The 12,047-nt window shown below is 56.2% G+C and overlaps 1 protein-coding gene across 8 annotated transcripts in view; it reads left to right on the top strand.

Moving 5' to 3' along the window:
* The window catches only part of TTC7A (tetratricopeptide repeat domain 7A), a 157,175-nt gene that overhangs the window by 101,383 nt on the left and 43,745 nt on the right, over positions 1-12,047 (top strand). For all 8 annotated transcript variants that reach the window (XM_038006895.2, XM_073022952.1, XM_073022951.1 and 5 more), the window contains 4 exons: positions 2,035-2,152; positions 3,606-3,663; positions 4,448-4,520; positions 9,405-9,565. In XM_038006895.2, coding sequence (XP_037862823.2) covers positions 2,035-2,152; positions 3,606-3,663; positions 4,448-4,520; positions 9,405-9,565 — 410 coding nt within the window. The remainder of the gene's footprint in view (positions 1-2,034; positions 2,153-3,605; positions 3,664-4,447; positions 4,521-9,404; positions 9,566-12,047) is intronic.

The following is a 12,047-nucleotide window of genomic DNA, read 5'->3' on the forward strand; positions in this document are numbered from 1 at the left end:
AGGGGTATATTAGGAAAGAAAGAGGGTGCTATTTGCTTACTTTCCCCTCCCTTGTTGCCTCCTGTTCTACCTCTGCCACCTCCTGGGGTAACTACAGCCATGTGATAAGCTCTTGGAGTTCCAACAGCCCTACGTCAGCACCACACAGTGGGGCCTTAACTAGGGGCCACCTGGTCCTGCCAGCTCCTCAACCAGGCTTAGCACAGGGCCTGGTGCTACAGAAGCCTCAGTGGAGGGCTCTGGGTAGGAGGGAGGAGCAGGGGTCCAACCTGCCATTCTGCAGATGAGGACCTTGAGACACAGAAACTGAGTGTGTTCTTCAAGCCCCACAGCTGTCAAGTGCTGAGCCAGGACTGGAGCCTGTCTGGGGCTTGTCTTCCAGTGCTCTTCTCACCATGTGGCTCTGGCTTCAGGCCCCAGCAGCCCTCCTGAGTCCTGCTGCCGCGTGGCCCAGGAGACAGATCTTAGCATCTATAGCCTTGGGTCCACCCGGCCAGCTGAGGCTGAGCTGTAGACAGCTGTGGGGTTTCCCCAACTATGGCCTTCCATGAACCCTGGTTTCTCGGGCCTATTGGTGCCAAAGGCAGAAACCCAGCTCCCCAGACATCTTCATCCTTCCAGTGGCCAACACAGCAATCTGGAAGCAGCCCACTGCCCAGGCTGGCAGCTTGAGCTCGCCCACGAGGTGGCTGGAGGGCTGCTGTGGTCAGCTGAGTCGGGCATGGTGGGCAGACAGCCTCTCCTGCCATCTCCCTGCAGGCCATCGTGCAGCTTCCTCGGCTTCTCTGTGCCTTGGTGGTGTTTTCTCCCCTGTGCTCTTCCAGTTTGCACATAGCTCACCCTGGCTAATAGCCTCTGTCTCATGATCTCAGTTCCTAACTCCAGGGAGAGAGAATCCACTGCCCCTCTTCTAGCTGTGGCCAGTGGTCAGGTGCCAAGATACCCAGAGCTGCCCATCTCCTGCTAGGGGGATGGGCCTGAGCAGGGATGGGGGCCAGGCAGGGGCAGCGCTGGCTTTGGGGCCAGGAGCCAACTTGGGTTTGAATCTCATTCCCTGGTCTCATGACTCTGTGAGCCTCTGGCCAGAAGAGATGCCCATGGCTGGGGGCTTTGATGTCTGGGTGGCCCTGAAGGGTTTGCATATGGCATTCAGTCCCTTGCTGTGGGTCAGCACCAGTCTTAGTGACAGAGGAAGCATCCCTGCCCTCTGGAAACTGGCGTTTTCAGTGACATGAACGTGGGCACACTACTGTACCAGGCATGCCATTTCCTGGGTGGGATGGGAGGAAGGGGGCCTTTTTTGAAGGCATGTGTGCCATGAGTGGGCATGACCAAGGCCCTGGCTTTCCCCTACCCCCTAAACCGGCCTGACTCCTGTGGGGACCCAGAGTGTCCCCAGGCCCGCCTTGTGTGTGCCCCTCTCTTTGTGTCCCATGTCATGTGTGATGATGTGTGCACATGTGACCCATACCGGTTGGTCCATTTCCAACTGGAACAGTCCCTCCTGCTCCCAGGACAAAAACAGCCCCAGGCCTTTTTCCCCTGAAAGTTTGAGCTCCTTGTCTCAGAGCGGGAGCGAGCTCATGGACGGGGCCATAGTGGCTGCCTGCCTGCTCCATGGGGCTGGTGACATCCAGCAAGACATGTGTTCCTGAGGCCCAGCCCCAGACCCCTGCCTGCCCCCGCCCTGGCTTCCCTCTCTGCCGAGCAGGACAGGCACAGACACAGGCCCCTACAGAGTCCATGGGAGGAAAGGAGCTGGCCCAGACTGGCCTGGTCTTGGGTTCATGCTCTCAGCAGAACAAGCTCTGGGGAGCTGGGATCTCTGGGGCAAGGGAAGCTTCTCCCTGTGAGATACCTCACTTCCTAACTCCAGGGAGAGACAATCCACTGCCCCTCTTCGAGCTGTGACCAGTGGTCAGGCGCTGTGACCTTGAGCACAAGCTTCTGTTTCGGGAACAGCTCCAGGGAGTCACTCACCGGTAGAGGAAACTCCAACCCCACCCCCATGACCTCTGTTTCTCCTCTTTGCAGCTGGAGGAAGCAGAGCGCTTTGCCATGATGGTGATCAGCCTCGGAGAGGAAGCCGGGGAGTTCCTCCCCAAGGGCTACCTGGCGCTGGGTCTCACCTATAGCCTGCAGGCCACCGACGGTGAGTGCCAGGCCCCAGGAGGCTTCTGCTTGGGGATGGCTCAGGCTTCCTAACTGCCTCGGAGGTATCTTGTCCTACCAGCGCCCATCCCCTCAGGCCATGCCTCCATAGGCACCCTGCACTCCTCTGGGACAGATGCCCATGTGTGTACACACACACACACGCATACACACACTCACGCCCCTCCGACCCATTTCCACTGTTTCGCCCGGACTGTCGCCACCCTCAAACATGCCTTCCTCTCCCCTCTTCATGGACCCAGTTCCTCCCACCCCTCAAGGCCCAGCCCCAGCTCCAGCAAAGCCCATACTGATCTTCTCTGTGGAACTCCTGCTTCCCGTCTGTAATGCGCCATCAGCCTTCCCACCACACAATGTCTCCATTCTGGTTCTCATAAGCCTGCCCTTACCTTCAGCACTGCTATGACCTTCTGGAGCCTTTTAAATCCTCCTCAATACGTGGCATAGGGCTGGGTACACAGCAGGTGCTTAATAACTACTTGTGCTCGGCTAATGGATTCTGCTCCTTCCTGCCCCACACCTGGCCTTCTCTCGCCAACCCTGCCAGCTCAGCCATGTGTCTCACCCCGTCTATCAGGCAGCCACCTACTTTCATCTCCTGGTAGCTTGCTTGAGGGATGGGGAGTGACGGGCCCCCACCCAGACCAAACCTGGAATAGTCATCAGCCCATGCCCACCTCCCCCAAACGCCAGTCGCTGGGAGCGGCAGTCATGGTGACATCAGGTATAAATGAGCCCTACATAAGGAACACCTGGGTCTGCACATGCTGGTCAAGTGAGGGAGTCATCAGCCCCTTTGTCAAAGTCTACTTTGAGCAAGAACCCTCCTTGTGCCTTTAACTCTACAAATAGTGGTTGTTGTCTAAGCTTTCGAATCTGGGGAGCTCTGACAACTGTCAATGCTTGGTCCTCGCCAGTGGGATTCTGATCAGGTTTGGGAGGGGCCTGGATACAGTCATGTTAAAGCTTCCTAGGTAGTGAGTTAAGTATGCAGCCAAGGCTAAGAACACCTGCCCTGCTGCATTTAAAATAGGATGCAGTTTACCAGAAAGGTGCCTGGTTTGGGTTCAAGCTTCCTAGTGGGTCAGGAAGCCTAGAAAGGTATGTGGCCAGGCAGAAGTGGTAGCCTCTCTCTCAAGATTTGGGCCTCCTGAGTGGGATGCCCATGTCGTGGAATGCTTGTAGGCATCGGCCTTTGAAAGGGTTAAGGTGGTTCAGGTGGTGGAGAATGCAATGCAGTAGAAGCAACTGGCATGCCAAGGAATGTGCTAGAGGCCAGGGCATTGGCCCAGGCTGCCAGAGTTTGAGGTTTGCCAGATGGGGCCCTGGTGGGGCCTTTATCTGCAGAGCTGTGTGCTTTGAGGATGGTGCAGGGCTGGGCCGGCACCCTTCAGTGACCCCTGTTGGCTCAGTCTCTGTCCTGTCCCCTGCAGCCACCCTGAAGTCCAAGCAAGATGAATTGCACCGGAAGGCACTGCAGACACTGGAGAGGTGAGTAGGCTCCCACCTGCAGCAGAGACCCCTCTTGCCTTTGGTGGCACATTCACAAGCTTTACCTCATTGGACGCTCTGATCTGGGCAGAACAAACATTTCTATCTACATTTTACAGATGAGGAAACTGCACACAGCAAGCAGGGATATTTGTTTGGGGTTGGGCAGGCAGCCAAGCCCTGCCCTCAGCTCTGGGGGGGCTCCAGCAGCCACCAGGCTCAGTTCCTGCTCTCCCAGGGCTCAGGGGTCTAAAATGGGAATAGTAACCCATTGCTGTTGTATTAATTACAGGAGATAAAGCAGGAAAAGCACCTTGCACAGTATCCTATATGTAACAGGGGCTCAAAAATGGCATTCGCCTCCCTCTAGCTCCTCCCCAGTCACCCCTCCCACCACCCCGAGCCCTTACAGGGATTTCCTGGCAGATGCTCAGAGCAGCGGGGCCAGCTTCTCTGCCCTGGTGCCTGACTTGTCACTCCCTCTCTGCCCATGGGATGTCTATTCATCCCATCGTCTTTCTCCTTTGGGGTCTGTCACCCCAGATGGCCCCTACCTCAGCGAGTGCCAGCCCCCTCAGGCACACCGTCCCTGCCTTGGGCTGCCTGTGGGCTGTCTGCTTTGGTCTTCATCTGCTAGCTGGACACCCGTCTGAGACAGAGCCTGGCAGAATCCCCCACTATTGCCTCATAGTGCCCAGCACAGGGCTCGCATGCTGGAGGCCTGAGTCACACGTTGGTCACTCAACCCCTGGTGCCTGACTTGTCACTCCCTCTCCCCATACAGGGCTCAGCAGCTGGCGCCCGGTGACCCCCAGGTCATCCTCTATGTCTCACTGCAGCTGGCCCTCGTCCGACAGGTAGGTTGTCCGTGTTCCTAACCCCCGGGTCCCCAGGGACTGCTGATCTTCTCCTGGAAACCCAGCTTACCATCTGTGTGACCCTCTGCAAGTGACTTCACCTCCCTGAGCTTGTTTCCTTATCTGTCATGTAAGCCCTTTGAGCCCTCATCAGAAGGGTCCCAGTGAGGATGAGGTCAGGTAATGTGGGTAAAGCCGTGGCAGATACACAGGAAGGGCGTGTTCTCCGCCTTCACTCCCCCTACGACATTTCAGTGGCCTGAGATGCTGATGAGTGACCACGTGTCACTCATTTGTTTGTATCCTCGCCTTCCACTGCCTTTTCCCCAAGGGTCTTGGGGATAAAGTGGTGGGCTCATGGAGCTGTTGCAGGATGGGCTTTCTCTATGACCCCCAAGCTACTCCTTCACTGTGTGGACACCACCATCAGGCCTTGGCCTCTGGGGCCCCATAGGGGCCTCCTGTCTGCTCACTGCCTTAGCCCCAGGACCACCCCCACTGTGACTCTGCAGGCAGACCCGCCTTTTCCCCAAGGGTGCTGAGAGAATGTTGGTGTGTCCAGGGCTCCCTACCTCAGGTCCTTCAGAGCCTCCTTTACTTTCCCATGGCATCTCAGCCTGCAGGCCGGTACTCTGGGCGCACACACACAGCCTCTAAAGCAGGACCTCTCAGGTGACTTGACCCTGATGCCTACTGATGCCCCCCACCTGAGTGCCCGGGGATTACAGACAAGCCTTTGGCTCCCACAGTGCGGTCTTCTCGCCTGCGTCACCCAGGAAGTGGGCTGAGCTCCAGGCTGGTGGAGGGAAGCCCACAGAAGCCCATGTACTTGCTGTCAGGTGGAGGGCAGCCCTGCCTGTTGGGGGTGCTGCTGTGTCCCCCATACCAGCCTGGGGAAGCCCTACCTTCTGAGGAGGCAGGCCACAGCAGTCCCATTTTTTACCTGAGGACACCACTGAGGCCAAGCCAGCATAGAACCCAGGCCTCTGATCCACAGCCCACGGGGTCTAGGTACCCGGCTCCCCTGACCCTTTTGGAGATGGAGCCCTGGGAGCGTGCTCACCGGCTGGGGCTTAGTCTTATGGTCAGCTTGGTGAGCTGTATTTCTCCTGCCTCTGGGGCAAGCTAGGCTGTGCCCTGCGTCAGCCTGACTCCTCCTCTCATCACAGTTACTCTCAGTGCTGGGACCCCCACCCTGTCACCCTATGCTTAGACCCTTATTCCGGCACCTGTGTCTGTCCTGACCTGAATTGTCACTGTTTCTGAGGCATTCTGTCTCCCTCTCCAGGTCCTTCTGTCTCAATCATTTTCTCCCCAACAGCCCTGATGCCATTCCGGCTGTTGTTTCCGCTGTCGTTGGCAGCTTCGCTCCCTTCCTCTTGCACCACTCCTCCCCCGTGACTCCCTCCATCCTCCTCCACCTCTAGGCTGCGCCCCCACCCTGTCCCCACTCCTCATTCCTGACCCCAGGTCCTGGACAGGCACAGGGCACCTCTGTGCCCCTCCGGGAGCATCGCTCCACTCCCAGGAACACCAACAGAAAGACACCTGACACCACTTTATTTTTAGTTCTCTGTAAAAGAACCAGTGCTTTTGTTGCTAACCAAGGGAATGATAAACCTTTGGTGATGCATTTTTTGACCTGTTCAATTACTCACCCCCCTCTAATGAATAGCATCCATCCTTTTAGAGAGATGGCGGGCCAGGCCAGTGGAGCCTAGCGCCCAGTTTCCTTGGAGACCTCATTTTGGCAGCCTCAGAGAGTTGAGAACTCAAGAACTCCCTGAATGGACAGTCCTAGCCTGCCTGGGTCTCTGAGGCCCCCAGCCGGCCTATCCTGCCCAAAGCACGTCTGGCTGGCCGGCACAGTGATGGCTATGGATTTGGATACGTAGCCCAGGATAATCGGGTCTGCCCTGGCAGAGTCAGCAGCACAGGAGCAGCCTTAGGGCCACCAACAAGCCGAGCCAGTGGCCCCAGTGATCTTAGCGTCCTCCTCATATGCTCCATGACCTATCCACAAAGTAAGGTGCCCAAAGGAGAACTCTGGGCCTGGCACTGGTGCCCACAGCCTGCACAGAGGCCAGGCTGGAGACCAACACAAAAGCCAGGCAGACTGGGGACCCAAGGCACCAACCAGAAGGGTGGAAGGCTGGGTTTGAGGTTTGGCAAGAAGCAGGACTCTTAAAAAGAGACTCATGAGATTCCTGCAGGGATGGAGCCCTGACATGGAGAGAGTCACAGGAGCTAACGCAGCTCCCAGGCCTGAGAGCACGGAGGAACAAGTGCCTTCAGGCTGGAAGGAAGGGTCTTTCCTCTTCCTTAGTTTTCTGACTTTGGGGCTTGAAGAGGGAAACTCACACTTCAAAAGTGTTTGTTCCGCCAGTACTTTGCAAGGCATTTTTTATAGTGTCTCATCTTCATGGACACTGAAATAGGTTTAACCATTATCCTCATTTTGTAGCAGAGAAACTGCAGCTTAGAGAGGTGAGTCCTCTTGCCCTAAGATGCCAGCTGGGAAGTGGCAGAGCTGGGAGCTACACCCCAACCTGACCCCAGAGCCTCAGAGCAGGAGGGGGTGTTTATCTGTCAGCCACACATCAGGTTCTTTCCACATCACCGCGTGAACATGTTCAGAGGGGAGGGCCTCATCAGCCCTGGGTATGTAGCTGGCAGATTCTCTATCCCAGGGCCAGGCCTTCCTGGCCCTCCACCTTCCAGCCTGCTGCAAGTTTCTCTCCCAAACCTCTCTCTCCAGACCTGGTCACAGCCTTTCTAAAGGGTGCAGAGCCTCAAGCTAAGGGCGCTGCTCAGTGAAACAGCAGTATGTGGGGGAGAGGATTCCCTGCATTCTGGGGAGTCAGGCCAGGTTGAAAGTACTAGGAATCAGAGATGAGGAGGAGATGGCCAGCTGGGCCCTGCCATGCCCCTGGACCCGCAGCACAAGGAGGGCTGGCCTTGACCTGGGACAGCTTTGAGGCCAGGCCCGTCACTCACCGAACACAGGCTTAGCAGCCTGCATAGCTCACACAAGAACACTTGGCCTGGAGTCAGGACCCCCATCTGAGAGTGCCTGCTCTGCTGCTAACTCGCTGAGCTGCTAACTTGCTCTGCTGTGTGAAAAGAATGGAAGGGATAGACGACAGCATTTTTGCACGTACATTAGCTCTTTGTACCCTTCTGTGGAAAAGCATATGCCTAATTTGCAGATAAGGGAACTGAATTCAGAGAGAACCAGGGACAAAGGCGAGTGAGTGGCAGCGCCAACTCTAGAACCCAGCTCTTGTGTATTCACAAATACAGGACCCCTCCACTGGCCAAAATGAGCAGGATCAATCAGCTCAGATGACAGGCAGCAGGTGGGGGCTGCCCCAGGCAGGGCATGGCACAGGGGTGCCCAGCAGGGTGCAGGGGCCAGGGACTGTGGGGTGTTTTGTAGAGAACGAGATGACATAAGGGGGACAGTGGGCCACCTCAGAGGTCAAATGGGACTGTGTAAGGGGCTGCTGCAGTCACCAGGACTGGCCAACCTCTTTTGAAGAAGAGAATTTATGTTGGTAACTGCCAGAATTCTTTTTTCTCCTTAATGCTTGTGGAAACATTCCCCAGACCCTGTCAGGGATGCACAGGCCAGGGCCCATGGGGCGGGGAGCTTTTTCTCTGAGGGTCGTAACCTCCACAGCTGAATGTAGATGGGTCTGGGGAGGTAGAATAAGAGGCAAGGAGAGGGGCCTCAGGTGTCTCTTGCATCCAGGGGACTCTTAGGGCCCATCCTGGGGATGTTGTGTTATGCTGAGAATGGTCTCTTCAGGAAAGGGCTCCTTGAACCTTCCACATCCTCCCATAAGTCCAGCTATGGGCAGAGACCCATCCTGGCAAGGTGGCAGGCAGCCAAGCAGGTGTGTGGTCTCAGCCCTGAAATAGTCCCCATAGGATGTACTGGGGCACCGACTGACCCCGTAACCCTGTTACCACTTGCAGGTGGGGCCCTGGCCACAGCTGCAAATCATCCATGCCCTCTGCAGCCAGATCCAGTAGAACATTGGAGTCCTGCCTGCAGGGTTGGCGGGAGCAGTAGAAGGTGCCCTTCCATGCTGCACCAGCCCCTCCTGGGCTCACTGACTGGGCTACTGGAGCAGCTGGGGCCTGCCCTCTTTCATGCAGTGCTTAGAGAAGGGAGGCAGCAAACTCAAGCCAGTGAAAGTTGGGACCTGTGGTGACCCCTGGTCTCCCCACCACATGAAGGAAAGGCTTTCCTGAGGCCACATCGAAATCCAGACCCTTCGAGTATGGCTCTCCTGACCCTGCATAATCTGGCCTCATCCCACCTGTCCAGAACTGGGCTTAATAAATATTTGTTGAATTGAAAATAAAACACAAGACTAGAATCTGGATTCTAGTCCCAGATTCCCACTGTGCCCATGTTAGAGGCCAGTCTCCCTGTCTTCTAGGCACTTGCCTCTGCATACTTCCCTTCCTGTGGTCAAGCTGCACCCCCTACCTGGAGCACCCCGTTTGCATCATCTCCTCCTGGAAAGCAGGGTCTCCTGACACATCAGTAGAACTCCAGGGTGACGTTTCCACACGTGGCTGCCTTGCCCTGTGGCTCCCACTCCTCCCATTTAGGAAGTACTTCCTGGTGGCTACCCTGGTCCTTTGTGCCACACCACAAACCTGCTCCTCTTTATTCCTGAGTGTGACAGCAGACCCCTCCTCGCCAGGCCATCTGGGGCAGGTGTTTTCTCACAGCAGCATCCCTGCCCCCAGTGCCTGGGGCCCCCTTGAGTTGAGTGTGGGTGCCTTTGTTGACTGGCACCTGGCTTCTGAGTCCCAGGGCAGCATGTGCCTGGGGAAGGGCACTAAGCTGGTGGGTTCCTTCGACAGATCTCCAGCGCCATGGAGCAGCTGCAGGAGGCCCTGAAGGTATGCAAGGATGATGCCCACGCCCTCCATCTGCTGGCACTGCTCTTCTCCGCCCAGAAGCACCACCAGCATGCCCTGGATGTTGTCAACATGGCCATCACCGAGCACCCTGAGAACTTCAAGTAAGTGCCCTGAGAACACTCTGGCAGTGGGGGAGCTGGCTGGCCTCTGTAGCAGGTGCCCATGCACACCTGCCCTGCCATGGTGCCAGCCAATACACATGGGGTAAGCACCTGCTGCATGCACAATCCCTGGTGGAGAGACTGGGGGGTGAGGACAGATGGGGTCAGCAGATAGCTGTGGCGCTCTGCACCAGGAGGTGCCTGGTGGGGAATAGGGTGTACGTGCTGCTCCTTAGCCCCCATGAGGTGGGGTCTGCATGGGCCACAAGGGAGACTGCTTGAATGCACATGTTTGGGCTGCTTCTGCCTGCCCTGGGCTCTGCATGAGCCTCAGAATGAAACTAACTTGTGTAAGTTAATCATAGCCCTAACACAGCCAGCCAAGGATGGGATTCTAACACCAGCTAGGCTGGCAGCTGGAGACAGGGGTTACGGCCCTCCAAGGTGATCCTGCTCCTTCATATCTCCCCACCTCCCTCATTTACTGCATCAGCCAGATGCCCCACTTCTTGGAGCAAGGTTTAAGTTGCACTTGGCCTAAGTGGTGGTGGGACACAGAGGACCTGCTGCCACCCAGCCAGGACACTGGGAACAAGGCCGTGCTGGGCCAACTGAGGCGGGAGGATGTGTTGCTCTGTCGGGGGAGCAAGGGGGAGTCATCTTTTGATTTCTGCCTTCTGCCCCTAAGGGCAGGTGACACTGAGTGTAACAGGCTTTGTTTCTCAGAGTCCTTTGATCCCAGATAAGGGACCTCTGAGTAACCCACTTCCCGCTGTTCCACCTTAGGGCCTGAAGGAAGGTGATTTAGAACCAGCCCAAGGCTGTCCCCTGCAGACAGCAAGGAAGAAGCTAGAGTCCTGGCTGCCCTGATAGGTGACTCATGCTGTGTAAATAGGTTCACAAAGGATTAGGAAAAAATTGCTGGGTGATGAAGGGAAGCTTCAGTGGTCCCAGCCTAGGGAGGTTCCCGTCACTGGGCTTTCACCTCTGTCCATCCCCAGCCCATCAGAGGCAGGGCTGACCACAGGGGTGGGTTCAGGTTTTCCTGCACCCTTGGCCTCCTTCAGATGACAGCAGATAGTTCTGCTCGTGGCCTTTGCCAGCATGCCGAGCACTGCTGTTGGTGGCTTCCTCCTCCCCAAAGCTAAAGAAAGGTGGTTTGGGAGTGGCAGTGTTTCCTAAATATAAACCCCATAATGTGCCTCCCTGAAGAGGGGAGCCCCAGTGACCAAGGCCAAGGACAGGTGTTTATCCTGCTGGTCAGCCTAGTCTGCAGCCCCAAGACCCCTGAGCCTTGTCCTGCTTGCCCTGCTTCCCCTAGTCCACACTGACCCCTGCCCCGCCCATTCCCCCTCCATCCTGGCCTAGGCAGGTCCCCGCTGCTCACAGCCAGGTGTCAACAGAATGGCCAACTCGACACAGCCTGTCTTTTGTGTTCGTGGCTGGCCCTGATTCTGAGCCTTGCCCCAGCAGCATTCAAGAGACTACTAAAGGCCAGGCACAGTGGCTCACGCCTGTAATCCCAGCACTTCGGGAGGCCGAAGCAGGTGGATCACCTGAGGTCAGGAGTTCAAGACCAACCTGGCCAACATGGTGAAACCCTATCTCTAATAAAAATACAAAAATTAGCTGGGCGTGATGGCAGGTGCCTGTAATCCCACCTACTCAGGAGGCTGAGGCAGTAGAATCACTTGAACCCGGGAAGCGGAGGTTGCAGTGAGCTGAGATCGTACCACTGCACTCTAGCCTGGGCCACAGAGCGAGACTCCGTCTCAAAAAAAAAAAAAAAGAGACTACTAAAATTCCAGTCACTTCACCCCCAAAGGCCGGTAGCTTAGGAAATCCTAACACAGAGAAAACTGTGTGTGGACAAGGGATTAGTTACCCTGTCTCATTAATCACAAGTACAATACAGTAATATGAGGTAAGAACATTTTATTTTTAATGAGAATGCACAAAAGATGTAAGTTCCCCACTCCTAGTGCCAGTGCCTTACTTTGATCCCAGCTCCATCCTTGCACCTCTCTGGCAGGGTCTGACCCACTGCCGCTGGCCTGCATGCCTGTGTGTGTTTCCGCTTCAGTTAGGCTTCATCGGAAACTGAAATGGCCAAGCAGAAAGACTTAGAATCCTAGGCTGGGGAAAGGAAAGGGCTCCTCGTCCACCCTGGGTCTGTGGAGCACAGGAGAAGCAAGAGGCCTGGCTCAGCTCAGCATCAGAATTTCCTAATGAAATCTTACTTGGAAACTGAGACTGTGATGCAGGTGGGAGCACCGCTGCTCTGATGGAGCCAAAGAAGGTGATTCACACCTGCCCAGTTCCAGCTGAGGGGGCCCCTCCATCCCAGCACCTGGCATCTCACCACTCAGCATCTCTTGCTGACTTCTGAACTGATTGCTTTCTACCAGGCTAAAGCAGCTCCCCTGGCCTGCTGTGGGGAGGCTAACTCCCTTTTTTGGAAATCTGGCTGCAGCCCAGGCTG

Source organism: Chlorocebus sabaeus, chromosome 14, assembly GCF_047675955.1.
Source record: "Chlorocebus sabaeus isolate Y175 chromosome 14, mChlSab1.0.hap1, whole genome shotgun sequence".
Classification (NCBI taxonomy): domain Eukaryota; kingdom Metazoa; phylum Chordata; class Mammalia; order Primates; family Cercopithecidae; genus Chlorocebus; species Chlorocebus sabaeus.